This window comes from Ambystoma mexicanum, chromosome 11, assembly GCF_040938575.1.
Source record: "Ambystoma mexicanum isolate Mex_15411 chromosome 11, UKY_AmexF1_1, whole genome shotgun sequence".
Classification (NCBI taxonomy): Eukaryota; Metazoa; Chordata; class Amphibia; order Caudata; family Ambystomatidae; genus Ambystoma; species Ambystoma mexicanum.
In genome coordinates, this window is record NC_090934.1 from 1,354,531,006 (window position 1) to 1,354,546,056 (window position 15,051).

The 15,051-nt window shown below is 43.5% G+C and overlaps 1 protein-coding gene across 6 annotated transcripts in view; it reads left to right on the forward strand.

Moving 5' to 3' along the window:
* TCF12 (transcription factor 12) overlaps window positions 1-15,051 on the forward strand; it is a 1,064,187-nt gene that overhangs the window by 749,684 nt on the left and 299,452 nt on the right. For all 6 annotated transcript variants that reach the window (XM_069624898.1, XM_069624900.1, XM_069624899.1 and 3 more), the window contains one exon: window positions 9,091-9,149. In XM_069624898.1, the coding sequence (XP_069480999.1) occupies window positions 9,091-9,149 (59 nt within the window). The remainder of the gene's footprint in view (window positions 1-9,090; window positions 9,150-15,051) is intronic.

Below are 15,051 nucleotides of genomic sequence, written 5' to 3' on the forward strand. Positions count from 1 at the left end.
GGGTGGGGAGGGGTGAGCAGGCTGTAGGATCTGCAGCCCTGGAATGCCGGTCTACCAGGGTGAACTAGCAAGATCCCAGAGTTACTTGTATGAGGTGGGAACTGGACAAAGCATCTGACCTGTGCTGTGTGGCTGGCATCACCCCTGTAGGGCTAATATGCAAGTTCAGGGCACTGGAGACTCCACCCCCCCCCCCGACCGACCATAGAGCAATTTGCTTTGATCATGTTCTCTTGAGGAGGAATCCATGAGACTATCTAAAGGTGGGAATCTGTGACTGCTACGGAGTCTAGCATTACTTGCCCCAAAAAGTTGATGCCCTTTAGTGAGCAAGCAGGACCATCAGCAAAGAAACTGCAGGACTGCACCTACAATAATGGTCTTCTGGAGAGAGGAGGAAAATGCTTGCTTACAGCACTCAAGTGTGGATCTACTCTGACAAGGCAGAGACCCTAGCCTTGTCAGGAATGGTAGGAAGGGACTGGACTCAAACCAGGGGAGGATTAAGCCAACCTCCCAGTAGGGTTGGAAAAGCTGACAAAGTCCTAATACCCACGCTCTGTTCACGTCATACCAACAAGTTCCCCTAAACCACCAAGGAACGAGGCACGTAGGGGACAGAAGACGAAACTCCTATGTACACTGAAGCTTCACTGCATTGGCGCTCGATATAAGACCCATCGCGCTAATCCAGTTATGCCGCCATGTATTTCAGATAGTTCACCCCAATGTAGAAAGTGGGTCAGGCCTTGTCCCCCATTTACAATTTTTGGATGCACACACAATTGGGAGGATCAGAGCCCGATTGGCCAGGGAGCGGCACCCAATTGTAGGGATTTAAACACAGTAGGAAGTTTGAGTTACTTAGTTGCGGTTAGTGGGGAGGCGGAGGGTACGCTGTCCAGTCAAAGTTTCGAAACAATAGTTTTGAATGACAAAAGTGTCGGAAAAAAAGTTTCAAATGTATTTTTTTAATATTAAAGGGTTTATTTTTATTTCGTATAGTAAAATAAGTGTTTAAAGAAAATGGGTTTGGGGGACACCCCCAATAAAAAATCTAAACTTTTTTATTTCGACACTTTTGTGTCGGAACTTTTGTCATTCGAAACTTTGAATGTCGAAACAGTCACTATGAACCGAAGGGTAACAAGAGACCAACAGGAGGAAGGAAGAGAGGACTGCTTTTGGAGGAGACTGAAACAGTGAGTCATTTGTTTGAGAGTGAAAGCGGTTCTGCAGTGTAAGTGTGTGTGTGTGTGTGTGAGAGAGACAAGTCTATAGAAGGGGTTGTGTAAGGGGATGAATGTGAGAAGGCTGGCACAGAGTGAAGGGAGGGTGGTTAAGTAGTGATCTGAGAGGAGTAGTAGTTTACGAGGTGGAATAGTATGGGAGGGGGCAGAGTACTCTGGAAAGGTGGAATAATCGTGTGGGAGGAGGCGGAGTAGTGGTAGTAGAGAGAGAGTAGAAAGAGAAGAGTTAACATCGAAGGAGGGGGGTAGAAGTGAGGCAGAGTGAAACATCATAGAGATAGAAGATTGCTAGGGAAACCGTAAGAGTACAGAGAAATATGCACGTGTACCACCCTGAATCCAACTGAGCACCAACCTAATTACCTATAGAACACTGAAATCTGTGCGTAGTAGATACAAATCGGAGGTTCCTGAGGGAGTTTAAAGAGGCATAATTTTGGAGTAACATCCTAAGCTTAAGTAAAGACAGACAGTAGGATTTTACTGATCAATAGCTCTAACCTGGGATCTCTGGTTGGATAGAGCAAGAGAGACCAACTGACCCACCTCTAGGGTCCACAAATATTCCATAAAAACCCTTGGATTATTTCTAATGGATTCTGGTTAATCTGTGACACTACCCAAACGGCTGATGAGATGCGCAGGCTGCAGACAGGCATTGTGTACCTCAAAAGTAGATTGAACTAGGGGTGCCGATTTTCAGATTCATGAGGGACAGACCGGGGGCGAGACTTCTGCCTAACCGGTAAATGGCTGCCATACCATTCACTTTGTAGAGCCATCGACCCATACCAGTGGGAGAAAATTAATTGACCCCAAACAATCAATCCTCTCCAAATTACATAAATATGTTAAGGGGTTCACAAAGCAGGAAGCAACAAATGGCCTATGGTGGCATATATAAGGCCAAGGGTCCAGAGAACTTGTGATGGCTGGGGCTTGGTAAAAGGGTGGAGAGTGAGCGATAAGAGTAAAGAATGTAGGAGAACATGAGGACAGGAGAGCGGGAGAAGCGGTGGAGATCTTGCACACTGAAGATACATGTAGGCTTTAGCACCTGCAGCAGGACCTTGGGTAGCTGTGGAGCTAAGGACTAGGGCTGTGTGGAGACCCCAGAAGATGTCCATTGAGGATCCTGAAAATGGCTACCAGACTTGCCAGAGCCAAGTGGTTGAGTTCCTGGCCTGAAGTAGAAAGGATATAATGCCCCTTGAGGGATAGAGAGGGGGGGACTGAGCATGTTACAGTTGCGAAGTGCACCATATCTCAAACATTGCTTTAGGGTCTCTAATCTCAGGGAATAGATAAAGGGGCCAGGCACTATTCTCCTGCTGCATATTTTAAATGGCGGGCATGGCGCTATAATACTACAAAGAGGATATTCCGCAAAGGGGTTTGGTGCAACATTCCTGTGGCTGTAACCCTAGGAATGTAACTGTGAACCAAGAACTGCTTAGTCACTGTATCCCAGAGACTGTAGTATTCTCACTCCTGGAGACTTTTTTCCCCCCACAATAGGGAAACTTGGTCAGTTCCTTATTTGGCCATCCTTGCATGGTTAACTTGGCACAGCCTGCATTTTGATTGACGCCTAAGCCGTATCAGCGTTTTTTCTGCTATATCCCAGTTGCAACTATATCCTATTTGAACCTTTTTTGAGTGACTTGTTGGGTCTGTTCCCCACCCAGTCCGTTTGTTGGAATTGAAACTCTGTGCAGCCTCTCAGAGGGATATTTATATATCCTCTCTGTTGTATATCCTCCTAAAAAAGAGGAGTGGGTCAGTTGTCCTCTTGGTGGAGTAGTATTTCCCTACTGGACTTTTCTGGGTGAATTAGTAAACAAAGGTGAGTAAATCAAATCTTGGAAGGATTGCATATTGGACAGTGGTTCAAATTAGAGTGGGGGCCTGATATAAGAGAGAGAGTAGACTCCGTCCTTGCTCCCATCTCTAGTTGCCTGTGGCGGGCGTATTAAATAAAAGTCTCACCACAAAAACTTGTAGGAACACTCTTGATCGTGCAGGCTCCCCGGGCTAGGCATAGCAGGTTGTAGGACAGTTTGCTGTTCTTCAAGGGGGGACAGTATCGTCCACCCTTGTCTGAGGTATATAGATCTCGCTCCAGGAGTGAATGAAGAACCTCTGAGCATTGGAGATAGTTTGATTAAATCCTGTGCGCTCCTCTGTGCTTAAGTCAGAAGTGGGACTCGACTGGTATTCGTGTTCCGGCGTGAACACCACACCATGCGTGTCTGTGGTCGAGTTTTCCTGTATGTAAATCTCCCTTAGTCTTGTGGGGCCCGTCTGTGGTCCTGGCTCCCCGGAGGACACAGTGGTCTGTGTTCTCCTTCCAAGGTTTGATTTACTCACCTTTGTTTACTAATTCACCCAGAAAAGTCCAGTAGGGAAACACTACTCCACCAAGAGGACAACTGACCCACTCCTCTTTTTTGTCTATCTTGGTCTCTCCACTACAGGGGTCGCTCAATCGCCCTGAAGAAGGCGGCTTCCACGTCCCTTTGATTTGATTACAAGATGGAAGCCATGGCCACCGAAACGTCATTTTCAAGCAAGGGGGCCTCATGAACCAACTTTTTGCGGTTCAGTGAAACATTACTGTATATGTGATTGTTATGCATTAGGTGGAGTTTCCACCACTTTACCCCCTGCGACGTTGGCATATAGCTATTTGCGACCACCTTTTCCCAATAGAACTTACTAAAACAGGTATCCAACCATTGGCAGACTTAAGACTGCTGGAACTACCTAGGTATTCCTTTAAAAAAAACAAAAAAAAAACATTTCTAAACAAGGGTGCAAGGGAGACTGATGTATGCACCACGCACTTTGAATCTACGTAGTGTCAAAGAACATATGTTGTCGTTAAATATAGACATGTTACTTTATTTGCACATTCAAAACACCTATTTGCTTTATTTATGTTATGTGTTCTATTTTGAATTTTCTTCAAAAACACTCATGTTCAAGTTGTATTGATTTGTTTAAAATATTATGTTTTTGTTTATAATTCAGAAAACATGTTTTGTACATATATGTAAGTGTTTGTTTCAATACAAGTTATTTATTTCCACAGCCCCTTGTGTGTATGTGGGCTTTCCTTCTGGACATTTTCTTTGGGACATTCTCTTTAGGATATATTCCATTAGTAAAACCAACAAAGGTTCCCTGATATAACAAATAGTTCTTGCTTTATTCAATGACAAAATCAGGATGAGCCTTTTTCAGTAGCAGTACTATTTTTTCTTGCATCGGTTCATTCAGCACAACTACAAAAAAGGAACCACACCCACAGTTTACTTTATGCCCGAGTCTGCTACTCTTTACCACGGGCACACCGAATATTTGGGTGCAGTTGTGCTTAATGAAGCCTATGCATTTCCAAAATAATTTAGTACAATATGAGTGCACCCAAGTGTGTCTTAGCGTGACAAGCAGTCTACAAGCAAATCTAGTTAACCTTTTAAAAATTCTCTGAACTTGTAATATATTCTCCTTTGTTGCCTAATGCTGTCAGTCTGGTATTGCTGACCATTCGATTAGCCTGCTGTTCCAGGGATGGTACAAAGCCTTCTTGTAATAGAAAGCGGGTAGTCTTTATGAGCCAATATTAGGCTATACTTTTTTTTCTCTCATGGGTAAATTCATGCATTCTCTGGAACACCTATTTCTTCCTTTTCCACCCTAGTTTGAAAAGCAGCAAAAAGTATGCTGATTATAAAATCATAGGCAGGGACGATAACATACAAAGCACTACACTGGGGGCGTGGAAAGGAGCTGGGATCAGTTATGTAGCTAACCCCCCTACGCTTTTTAGCCAGTAAGTATTGTTTCTTGTCCTGCCAATAATGGCTAGCCGGTTGAAAGCACTAAGCAAGAACCCTATATCATCTGAGGGTTGCTTCGGAATATCTCATGAATCGGCAATAGCCCAGGTGTCTCCTGGGAAGTCCTCGATAGGAGTGCCAAGTGAAGGAGGTGAATTGAGGGTGAAAGGAAAGAAAGTGTGGGCAGACTTAGATCAAGAAGCCTTGGTGATATTGAATATCATAAAAAGAACCCTCGTCTAGGATGTACAACAGATCACAAGGCTCTCCACGGATTTGGTTTAAAAAGCCCAATGAGACAGATAACTAGAAAAGAATGAATACGGATTTTTGCAAAGCAAGTAACTGACGGTAGATGGGAAGACTTACTGCGGCACTAGCCCGTTAGTCCCGTCACATCCTCCGGTTCACTCTGGCATGACTACACTGTCTATGAATGAAGAGGGTCAGCCAACTGAATCCATCACATAGAGTACCCAGGGGCTAGATGGGTATGGGTACCGAGAGAGACTGTCTGTATCCGCAAATGAGATCCCCTGCACAACCATCGTCCATGCACCCCTCAGATCCAGTGTTTACACAAACAATAATGTCAGACTCCGCTAAATTGGTGTAACGGTTTGAGAAGCCACCCTCAACACGGGGAGTCCCTTCCCTCCGCACTCAAGTGGTTATTGAACAAACTGTTTAACAGATTTGTTTTAGCCCTATTTGAGACACATATCATGTCCATTGGATCCCTCTACCTTGAGCTAACAATAATCCAAGAATCGGGTCAGTGTACGGGAAATATTTTGGTATTTATTTAAATTAAAAGCAATAGAAATTAGCATGAAAATGTAAAAAAAACAATGTATCCGTAGCACAACACAATCAATAAATAAATCACAAAAGTGAGTTAAAAAGACACAATTGCAATTCACTTTCTGTGAATTTCACTTCACAAAATAATTACACTGATCCATAATGAAGGCCTTTATGTACCGTTGTGCGATTATGATTTTCCTGCAGGCCTAAAAGGCTAGCGGTAGGATTTCAAGATGGGTAAAAATACATATGCAATTATAATTTTGCCTGCACTTTTGGTTTAAAATAAACACATGGTGATTCACCCCCCCCCTTTACTGAAAGGCCTGTGTTGGGGGTAGCTGGATAAAAAAGTTGGACTGATTTTAAGAACAGACACCCCTCTTCCTTAAAGAAGTCGAGGTCAGCTGGACAACAAGGATTACCCAATTAAATTAAAGGCTATAGTTTTCAGCGCACCCTGGGAAGTGAGCTTTATTAATTTTTAATTTTAACAAAATTCACCCCGTAGTGTTCGGCAAATGGGGAATTCATTAAATTAATGTTTCTGGTTACATAAGCGAAGGATCTACACAGTTTTTCCCACCCCCCCAACTATAAAGGGAAAAGATTTAAGGCAAGCAGACTCCCCCCACCTTTTGGTTTTCCTGGGCTTAGTTCTACTTGCATAGCAAGCCTCTGTTTAAGTTTCAGGAAAGACCGCTGCATCTCGGGACACTCTTGAAAGATAGGGCAGGGTTCTGGTCATCCCACTCTCAAAGATGGCCTCCGCTCTCCACCTCCGGACCCAGTCAGCTTTGGGCCTTGCTAGATACAGACCGCTCCACCCAGATGCACTCTCCTCTGGTGTCTCCTTACAGCTGTCAGAAGGTAAGTTTCAGCAGCCTTCCTGATGGTCGTTCTCTACTCTCTGTCCTCCTGTCTTTCTCCTTTTTCTGTCTCCGTCTGACTTGGGGAAGTCCCCCTTATACAGCAGCGATAACCCCACCAATTTTACAATCTTGGGGAAGTACCCTGCAATAATCCCTGCCACTAGGATTGGACAGTTACCCTTCTCTCTAACCCAGCCTCCAAGTCAGAATTTGTTTAGGGGTCTAGAGCACCATATGGCAATTCCCATTTGTAATCGCCCCTTTGTTCTCCTTTCAACTTTTTGGCAAAACTAGTTATCTATCACAACTTCATAATTTTACTAGCAACTGCCATACTAAAACATATTTTCTGATTTAGCTAATTATGGAGAATTAGATAAGCCGACCACCAAATCTGTTTGATGTAGCATGGCCATATGGCACATTTCTACCATTTCCATAAAAAGCACAACAGTTATGAGTATATAAGTTACTAAGCATATCCTTAATTTCATTTTCCACCCGTTCACCAACTCTCACATTTGGAACATTTTGAGATCAGCCACAAACCTAGTTTAACTGGCCATTACAGTTCCCAGAGTCACAGATGCATTTTATATCCCCCAAATCACCTAGAAATTTAATACAAAATGGTACAAAAATGAAATCAATCCACATTATGGTTGCTGAGAAAAAGGCCTAAATGAAATGGAAATATCTGCTTCCGGCCATTTGTTTTCACTTGGTCGGCCTGTACCTTCATCAGTCTCCTTTGTGTTGGAAGCTTGCCCTTTGAAGTGGGCGCCCCCCATTTTCACACATATTGGTCGTGCTCCAGTCAAGGGTGACTTTCCTTGAAGTCCCTGCTTTCAGAGCAATCAGGTCTGAGGAACACTGAATTTCAACGCCTTTAGCAGGATGTTTTTATTGTGGGTAGTCATTAGATGGGAGATGTGACATCCAGGCTGAAAGTGGGATTTTGCCTCTGTGAAGTTTTGCCCACAGCCAGAAACGGGGTTTGCCTTGGGCTGACATTTTCCATCAAGACAAAGTGGCTCTTCAAATGTCACTGGAGTTTTATAGGTGAAACACAATAGGCATTGCTTTTGTCAACCCACACATGTTTTGTTTTCACATGTACAGGCCTTTTTTGTTTACAATGTTTAAAAAATCCTGTTTTCCATGTGACGGAGATCTTTGATTCCTCCTTTTGTCAATTAAAATGCTGCTTGTCCATTGGTAATGACAGATAGGCCCCTTTCCACATGGCTCTTTAACTTTACTTGAAAAACAAAAACAAAATCCAGGCCATTTTTGTTTGTTTCAAATCTTGCTATTCATGTTAAAGGGACTTACTTCTGTTTGGGGCCTTTAAATGCACCCGATATTGGGAAGAGTACAATAAGTGAGAAATAAATGGAATTTGAGAGTATGGAATCCCTTGTGATCTTGCTTAAGGAAGCTGTTCTAAGTGGTGAATAAAAAGCCACAGGATAAAACGGAATTATAAGTTCAGGCATATGTGGAGTACCGTGGGCACATCCAAGTAATCTGCAGGAGGAAGGGACCAAGGAAGAAGGGGCCTGGAATCAGTGTTTGGGGAAGAGAATCTTCACTAGCGGAAAGGCTCTGTCTGCACGTGCCCATCGTGGCCATACTCCAAACATGAACTGCCTCCAAAAAAAGTAAGGTTTTAAGCCGATATCCAATGGTCCTGCGCAGCTCTGTTTTCAGACCTAACCAAATCCGGTCTCTTACATAAGTTACTTCTAAAGTCTGTTTCAGGACTCATCCTCTCGCTAAGTGGACACCACAGGCCACCTTGCACCACCTTGAACACCTGTTTTTGGTCGAAACTCATGTTGGCTGTCGTTTCAGAAAGATTGAATGTGTTCATTTCTTGTTTACGCGCCAATTTACGTATGCAGGATACCTTAGCCCTGATTGATTTCAAAATGTTCAACGTTTCAGTCTTATGACTTAATAAATCACTTGTTGCTTATCACACCTTTTCCATCTAAATAAATCCACGCTGGACCATAGCAGTCATGCGTCTGAGGCATCTTTCATTTCACATTGGCAATTGAAAGTGAACACTTACATGGCCTTTTGTTTGCACGGCGCCACTGTGAACCCATTCCTTGTTGAGAGTCCGGGGTGAAAGGTCAATCCACGTGACTATGTATGCGAACTAAAATCCAGGGCAAGTGTACATACGGTTCCTTTGCTGTGCTGCATTTTAAGATTCGAGTACCATTGCGCTGTAAAATAGAAGTTACGTATGAAAGAAAAACCTATAATGTGAATTGGGTTAAATAAGTTTATTTTTTATTTAAGGTCCCGAACCCGTGCAAACCAAGAAAGTAAGAAAAGTGCCACCGGGTCTACCGTCTTCTGTAAGTACCTTAATATTTCAGTTTATTATTTTTTAGGGATCGATGGCGGACAGTAGACGGAAACTTTTTATAATGGCGCAATCCCATTGGAAAATGCTCCTTGAATCAGGCCCTTGTCGTTGCGATCCAGGTATTCCCTGATAAACGCCGCTCACGCGGTGACCATGCGCCACCGTGAGCTTAAACGAAGGGTGTGTGCAAGCTGCCTGTACGTGTGATCCTCTGCGCCATGGCGGTGATGTGGCGCGCACGCTCACGTGCTCTTGCCCCCCTTGTCCCTGTCATTTGAATTCCCCCCTTGGGACGACAGCGAGGCCAGGAGCTGTCAAAGAGGATCTCGTGTACAGGTCTTTTGATGTTTAATTAGTCATTATGTTGCCGAACAGGAGGACAGACAGAGATTAATAGCTGGGAATCTCAGAAATTTACATTTGTAATAATCCCAGCGGAGCTGGAGACATTAAGATTCGGGGGGCCGCGCACGGCTCAGCTTGCCTCAGTAGGGCTCGGGTTATTAATATGCATAAATCACCAAGTCAGATGTTCACTCTGAAGCCCTGGTGGATTTGAAAGCCTTCATTAAGCCTCCCCTAACTTCAGCCCAGCGCCAGGAAGGCTTTCAAGCAACTAGTTTGTTGATCCTCCTTTGCTTGGAAATTTATCCTTTGAGAATAAAGGGCTTTGATGAAAAAGGTCGGAAGGGTTTTGGTGGAAAAAAATCATTAATGGCTGTGATAATCTAATGCTACAGTGGTGTTTGGGGGTATTAAATGCGCTTTATTCTTTAAAGGAAGAAAAGTGTTTATAAACGAATCTGCATTTAAAATCCACGTGAAGTGAAATATCCCAGTAAGCGAACGATTGCGAGACCCATTTCTTTTTTGGTTCCATGAGCGGAGTGGTGAGAAGTGCTCCCCCGCCTCGCAGGATGCATCCCCTTTGTTGTGTAAATGGTTGACGGGCTTTTATTTGGCAGCGTTTAACACGGGGGCGCAGGTGCACGGGGGTGAGTCAGGACTCGGCGCGCAGTCGCGTATCCTGTCCAAGCAGCGCGCATCTGCAGGGGCGACACGGCTCGCCTCGTGGCAGTCTGCACGCGGTCCGAGGGTCTGTAAGCCGCGCTCAAACGTGACTTTCTGAAAATATATTTTAAGAGGCTATTATTGTTCACCAAAACACTAAACTCAAGGTAGCATAAGAACTATGTCCAGAGGTGGTTGGAAGAAACAGTCACGCTCCGCAAACATTGATAAGCCCCTCAATGAACCTGCACATATCGATGAAGATATACCCCCTATCGTACATTATAAGGATAGTACAACTCACAGAGGCGTTTCAAGACCAAATCGACGAACATAATAAGGCCACGGAACTCCTAAGGCGCTTGCAATATCCTTTTTCTGCATGGTTAGAGGGTATTTTATTCCTTATAATAAACACAGGGCCACACACTGTCATTCTCTTTAATATCTCGTCTCTTGTATAATGTAATGTAAGAGCTTCCATTTGCTGATCCATGTAATCAGTATAGAAACTGGATTTAAACTGGCAAAAACGCAGCTCCTAATATGCTGCAGAAAAATAGTTCACAGTTTAATAAAATGCATTGAAAAAAATATTTTTTTGGTTTGAAATAAGCAATAAAATGCAGATTCTTTCTTATGCAAGTTAAATTGCTGCAGTGCGCAAAATAAATATTCTACCATAAACCATTCCTGGCCAATTAATGTCTGTAAAGTGACACAGAAAACTATTCTGCAAGCAAGGAATTTGAAAAGATTTTCACAGCTTTAAGTGCTGCAGCAGGGGGCTGGAATTCTCTTTGCTGACTCAAGCAGCAGGCACTGTGACGTCAGAACTGAAGCATAGCAACTGATTACAGAGCACTTGTGATGTCATTTTCTTATTACAGGTCAGTAGTGATGTCATAACGGAACTATAATAGGAAAATGATTTCCCAACATACTGCAGGCTGCCATGCATTATGTATTCATAATGAGTGCTAAGTATACAAAGTCAACATCCGTGATATGATTGTTCGGAAGCCTGCTTCTGCCATATTTCCAGATGCAACCCAGCAGTCCATGTCAACGCCACGGGCAGCTGTGCTCTGAACCTGCTCTGAACCTGCAGCCTACCTGCAAGGCCTGCTTGCAGCTGCAGGCACCGCTCCTACCCGCTTACCTGAGCAAGCACTCGTTCCCGCGAGAGAGCTGCTTGATAAACAACCTGAATACAATGACTCAAATCATTATGGCCTAGCCTGGGAATATATATTTTTTCTGGGAGGCTAAAAATAGACTGGTAATTTATATTGTAACAGTTGCGAGCCACGCAAATAGGGTGTTGCATATCTGACGAATTCTGCCAGATGAACACAAACATTAAACAAAATCAGCAAAAACCTGCGACGCCGCTGCAGCCGCATCATGTAGGATGAAATCAGCCGCTAAAGTGTCTGGTGTGAACTGCCAAGAAACGCTACACTAGCTTAATAGAAGGCTAAAAAGATGTGTGCTCAACACCCACCGCCCCCACATTAACATCAAACACCACCCCACCCACAAGTTTTCATTTCCCAAAATCCTCACATCTGATGCATGTAGCTTGCACTCTAATGCCTCGCCAGGATCTCAGTCTTCAAATATAGCTCAAATAAACTAAAGGTCCAATCACACGACCCTTTGTAGCACCAGTATGGCAAAATAAATGGTCTAGGAATAGTAAAGAAGTCAGGTTTGACTTTTAATGTCGTTTGTTGTAATTATAATGCTCCTTGTGTTCTGCAAGGTGTAGCAAATTGCCATTTGCCACGCGAAGGTTGTGGCTACAAGGATACTAATCCGACGCTGGCCCGCAAAAGAAAATGTATTGTCAAAAAGCAACCCGTTGGAGCACATTTACTTTAGAATGTTGCCTGTCGTTACTTTCATTTGCACAACACACATAAACCACAGTGTCCTTTCTAATGCAGCAGTTTTTTTAATTTTATTATAAATGTGCCATAATGGACTTAATGTGTCTGTCAGGTGTCAGCATCTATCTTGTTATGAAGATATCATTTTTGTTGTTGATGTAATTCCTCCTTTATAATGTCTCTGGTGTGTGTGTTACGTTGTGTTTTGCTACACATTTTTGCGGCATTACCATCATATGATGCTAGTCATGCCAAGCCTTATCTGCTGAGTGGCCTACTGCGCCCTGGCCCGGGGTATACTCGACCATGGTCTGCAAGAATAGGAAAGGACAGCAGACAAAGGACAGGGGGAACAAGGAGAAAGGTTAAATGCTTAAGAGACATTATTACAGGGGAGAAACGGTTGAGGAATATGGCTCATTTTATGATCGTTTACACGCCTGTGCAGTCAATGTTGAGCAATGAAAGCACTGAAGTGATCAGAAAATGGCAAATGTTTAATATTTATGCAAGTGAGCTTATGCCGTGTGGGTAGTTTCTAGAATGTAGTGGAGCAGGTAGACACCATCTTGCCAGTTCCTGCCCACTCACCACTGCTATACTGGAACAGTAGGAGAAGAGCAATAAATGACCCCCCTGTATTGTTTCCATACCGCATCGAGTGTATGAGAGACGGTATGCACTCAGACAGCAGTACAGGATGTACCCTTGCACTGAAAGTGTGGAAGGATGTCGTATGTAAGAATGCCACATGGAAGGATGTCGCCTGCCAAGATGTCGGAATGCACCCGTGAATATTTTGGATGGACGTTAAACTGAAATCTGATAAGGACAAAGTGATGTCATAAAGAAGATATATGAACCTATGCTTGACGATATTAAGAGTAACATCTACCTAAAGCTGAAGTAACCATGGATCTAAAAAAGATGAAGCAACTTGCTGACGAATAAATGTTCATTCTCAATAAGGCATGGTAGAAAGAAAACGTATAGAAGCTTGTTATAGAGGAATATGTAACGTGGCAAGGACGGCCATAGTAGGAAGATGGACGGTGACTCACATTGAACTTAACCAAGCTACCTCCGAGACAGGGCGAGGCTGTAGAATCAGGAGATGGAGAAAAACAGCTCTGTGTGCAGAGCCGACGATGAGTCAAGGTTGGCCCAGAGATAAGGATGGTATTTTTGAAGGATAAGCACAGAGCACAAATGGATTACGTGTATAAGTTCTGAACGTGGGACATTCTTCATAGATTGAAGATGAAAACATCTGAGAGCCAAAATGCTGGTCAGTTAAAAGTATTCAAAGTTCATGTGAGATAGAGTGAGCAGGTCTCTAGAGGCAAGAGGAGCAACAGCACCCTGCATATTTAAATCAAATAGCAGTAAATGGAAGGCTGAAATTGACATATTCGTGGTCTCTTCACACGTGACTCAGAAGTCGAAAACAAAGGCTGTTCATTAGAGCCTTAAGCTAAGATAATTATGTGCTCACACTCCCTTGAATGTTCCCGGACAGTGAACAGGCAACAAGGTCAACTACATACGGAAGACTTTGACTTATGGCCGACCAATGAGAGATGATGGACTAATTGGGAGAAATGGGGAGTAGTCGGATGGGATTCAAACACCCAAGTTTTGTTTCAGGTCAGTGCCGCTAAAGAGTCGAAAGTCCAAAGTTTGGATAGTATGCCAACCAATCGGTGGGTTTGGGGGACAACCTAACATACAATGTTGCATAGACTAATCCACAGTTTTGTCTGCTATAATTAGTAATATATGTATTTAGAGGTAGTCAAATGGCGTGCCCTACAGATGAGATGTAGCCAATGATGTACTAATCCTTATATGTTCTATAGATATGTTCCCTTAACCAATCGCTTCCCTTGATAGGTTTTGTATTTTGCCACGTAGAATGACGTCATAAATGGCGCATATTGGGGTATAAAACCTCGGTGTAATGTACTGTGCGAGTGTGCATCCATCAGTCTGTCTGCAAGTTCACCCTACCTTATTAAATTGACAAAGTAGTAATTTGCCGTGTTCTTTGAGTCTGTCCGATTATTTGGTTTGAGATCATTATTGTAATTTCATCTAGCACAAAGGACGCTTCGAGGTGCTAGAGCACAAGTATTTACCGGGAAACTGTCCTTAGACCTGAAATGTATGGGGAGGCCAGCGATCGGTGGGCCCCGGTATTGGTCCAGGTTTATAATTCCCTAGCCATCATGAATGCCCCCCCCCCCCCATTTATGTATTTCTACTGTGCCTGGCAAAGGTGTTTGATTTGTCCCCCTGTTTAAAAAAAAAAAGGGGATATTTCTGACCCACGTTCCTATTGCCCCATAGCAATGCTTGACGTGTCATATAAGATTTCCGCAGCCTACCTGGCAGACAGATTCTATGCATGGGCCTCTGAGAATGATGTGGTCCCGAATACGCAGGCAGGTTTTCAAAAAGGTCCTACAACAATAGATGAGTGATTTATGCTACATTTCTTGACCTGTCCAAAGCATTGTATTAATGTGAAATAAATTAAAATCTAGTGGGGTGCTGCTTTTTGCAGCAATCAAGGCTTTCTGCAGAGACTCTAGGATATCAGTTGGGTGTGATGAGCCGTACAGGTACTCGAGAATTTAGCAGCAACAAAGGGGTGAAACAAGGTTGCCCCCTTCTATTCTCTGTTTATATGATTTTAATTCTACGGCCAGGCAGACTTCTCTTGTTCCACCCTCTCAATAGGGTCCAGGTAAGCACATTATTGTAAGCAGATGACAGTGCTGCTGGATTTAACCCCAAAGGCTTACAGGGGAGTCTGGACTATGCCAATGTGTACTTCACAAACCATGGATTGACACTAAACCTTGTGAAATATAAGATTTTGGTCCTTGGAAAAAAAATGAAGCACACCCCCAGTTGGTCAGTTAAGAATGACTCTCTTGAGGTTGTGAACGAGTATAAAAACCGAGGCCTGTTATTCACCTA